Below are 2,711 nucleotides of genomic sequence, written 5' to 3' on the forward strand. Positions count from 1 at the left end.
ATAGCAAACTATAGTCCTTTTTTTGCCTCTCTGCCATCTGTGCTAACACCATCCCTACAATTAGGTTCAAAATGTGCTTTATAATCTCCCCTGAGCAACAGTAGCTTTCAGAGGGGAGCATGGTTAGCCCTGGCATATTCCTATCTGCCCACTCTAGCTTACTTCTCATGGACACCCTTCTACTCGTTTCTCTAGCAAACACCAGCCTTTCTACTCCGGTGGTTTGTGAACCACAGACTTTCCGTATCCCAGTGACAATGGGATGCAGGCTTGCTTATCGATGCTGCAGAGGACTTGGGGGGTTAAGGGGGAAGTGGAGAGATGTTATATGTAGGAAGCTGGCGTAGCTCAGCCCGCCCCACAGTTTAAATTATGACAGAAAAATAATGGGATATATTCATTATTTGCACTTCTGACTTAACTATGCTTCTCTAGTACAACATATAACATTTCTACAAAATTGAGAACAACAATTTTGTCAGAACATGTGGACTATCTGGCTGAACTAATTATAAGAACTATTACCTTGAACTCTGAGGACATCAATTCCTTAATATATCAGAAGAGCAAAGATCATCATCAACATAAGTAATAATAGGTTTGCATGAAAATAGCATGATTTAATTTGGATAAAAGTGTGCTACAACCTCTGTACCATGCCTTGCATATATAAGATATCTCATTGTTCTTTCCATTTACATTAAACTGGTATATTTTCAGAAGAGTCATTTTAAACAATCTTAGCATCGTTTATATCATTTTTCTTTTAGTTACAACAAAAGAGGATGAACAGTTTGACAATTAACACAGTAAAATGATGTTAATCTTCCACTTCCATTTTCTTCTGTCACATCAGGGATTTCCGGATCTGAGTGATGACCATTGAGAACTGCACTGTGTTTACTGACTTTGTATTCTTAGGACTTTCTGGCAGACAGGACGTGCAGCAGGGCCTCTTTATACTTTTCCTCTTGGTTTATGGTGTAACTGTGATCGCCAATCTAGGGATGATCCTGCTGATCAGGATGGACCCCAGACTTCAGACACCCATGTACTACTTCCTGAGCAATCTGTCTTTCTGTGATGTCTGCTACTCCTCCACTGTCTCTCCCAAGATGCTGGCTGATTTCTTATCTAAACAAAAGAGGATTCCATATAATTTATGTGCAATTCAGATGTATTTTTTCGGGGCCTTTGCAGATGTGGAATGTCTCATGCTGGCTGTCATGGCTTATGATCGTTACGTTGCCATTTGCAATCCACTTCTTTATACAATCACCATGTCTAGGAGGATGTGTACCCAGCTAGTGGTCATTTCCTACATTGTAGGGTTGGTAGATTCTGCGATCCATACCCGCTGCACATTTAGGTTGTCATTCTGTAATTCTAATGTCATCAATCACTTTTTCTGTGACATCCCACCCTTGCTAGCCCTCTCTTGCTCAGATACATCCATCAATGAGATAGTGATGTTCACTTTCATTGGCTGTGTTGTGGGGTGCAGCATTATAACTGTCCTTCTCTCCTACAGCTACATCATAGTTACCATCCTTAGAATGAACTCAACGGAGGGAAGATACAGAGCCTTCTCTACATGTGCCTCCCACTTGATGGCCGTGGTTGTATTTCATGGCACACTCCTGTTCATGTATTTCCGACCCAGCTCGAGTTACTCAATGAACACAGACAAAATGGCCTCTGTTTTCTACACCATTGTCATACCTATGTTAAATCCACTGATCTACAGCTTAAGGAATAAGGATGTGAAAGGTGCTCTGATAAAAGCATTAAAAACCAAATTATGTTCTGGATGAAACTGTGATGTCCATTCAAAAATATTAAAAGATTCTGGGAGTTGGATTTCATGTGCTTTGTAGCTTCCTGTAGTCTCACCAAAACAACCTTCAAGGTATTTTCAGTTACTTACCTTATGCCTAAAAAGTGTGTAGGGAGCAGGAATTATTGGTTTTAGTCTTCCCTCTAAACCAGGGAGGAGTAGAAATCGGCTGGTTTTGTTGTTTTGCAGAGAGGGTCCTTTTATACCTCCCTTCTCTGTTCGTATGTCGCAGTGAGATATCATGGATTATAGCAAACCCTCTCATCCTCCGAAGTCAGGTATCACAAGAATGGAAGAATAAACACCACATGTACTTGCCATCAAATTGGCACTAACTGATCAACACTAAGGTGCTCACACGACGGTAATATTCTTTGCGGGTTGGGGGGTTGAGGGTGGGTAAACTCACAACTAATGGATGTGGTGGGCATTGTAGGGGGGAAGGTCATGCCTCAAATCATGGTTTGGGTGTGGCAAAGTCATAATATGTAACCAAAATGTTTGTACCCCCATAATATCCTGAAATTAAAATAATGGATTTAATAAACGTAGTTGCTCAGCCAAAGGGAGTTTTAGAGAGTCAAATTTAGTCTAGTTTGTGTTCTTCCTGCATAATATTATTACCACATAAATGTCCAACACAGCACTTTGACATAACTAAGTAGTAAATAAATGAATAAGAATAAATAAGGAATCTCTTGTTCTAAATTCGAAGTTCCACAAAGGCAAGGCACTTTGCTGTCTTGTTCCCCATTATTTCTGCTTTTTTATTTATAATGTTTGGCTCCAGGATGACATTTAAATGCAGTTATTCAGTAAATAATGCCCCCTGCAAAAATGATGCAAAAAGGAGGCTTTGTAAATTTACCAGAAA

General features: G+C 39.9%; 1 protein-coding gene across 1 annotated transcript; it reads left to right on the forward strand.

Annotated features, from left to right (window-relative positions):
* Window positions 1-875: 875 nt before the first annotated feature.
* Window positions 876-1,814, forward strand: LOC105820379 (olfactory receptor 5W2-like). Its single transcript, XM_012656854.1, has one exon. It carries the CDS (start codon window positions 876-878, stop codon window positions 1,812-1,814), a length of 939 nt encoding a protein of 312 aa, XP_012512308.1.
* The last annotated feature ends 897 nt before the right edge of the window (window positions 1,815-2,711 follow it).

This window comes from Propithecus coquereli, unplaced genomic scaffold, assembly GCF_000956105.1.
Source record: "Propithecus coquereli isolate 6110/MARCELLA unplaced genomic scaffold, Pcoq_1.0 Scaffold522, whole genome shotgun sequence".
Lineage (NCBI taxonomy): Eukaryota > Metazoa > Chordata > Mammalia > Primates > Indriidae > Propithecus > Propithecus coquereli.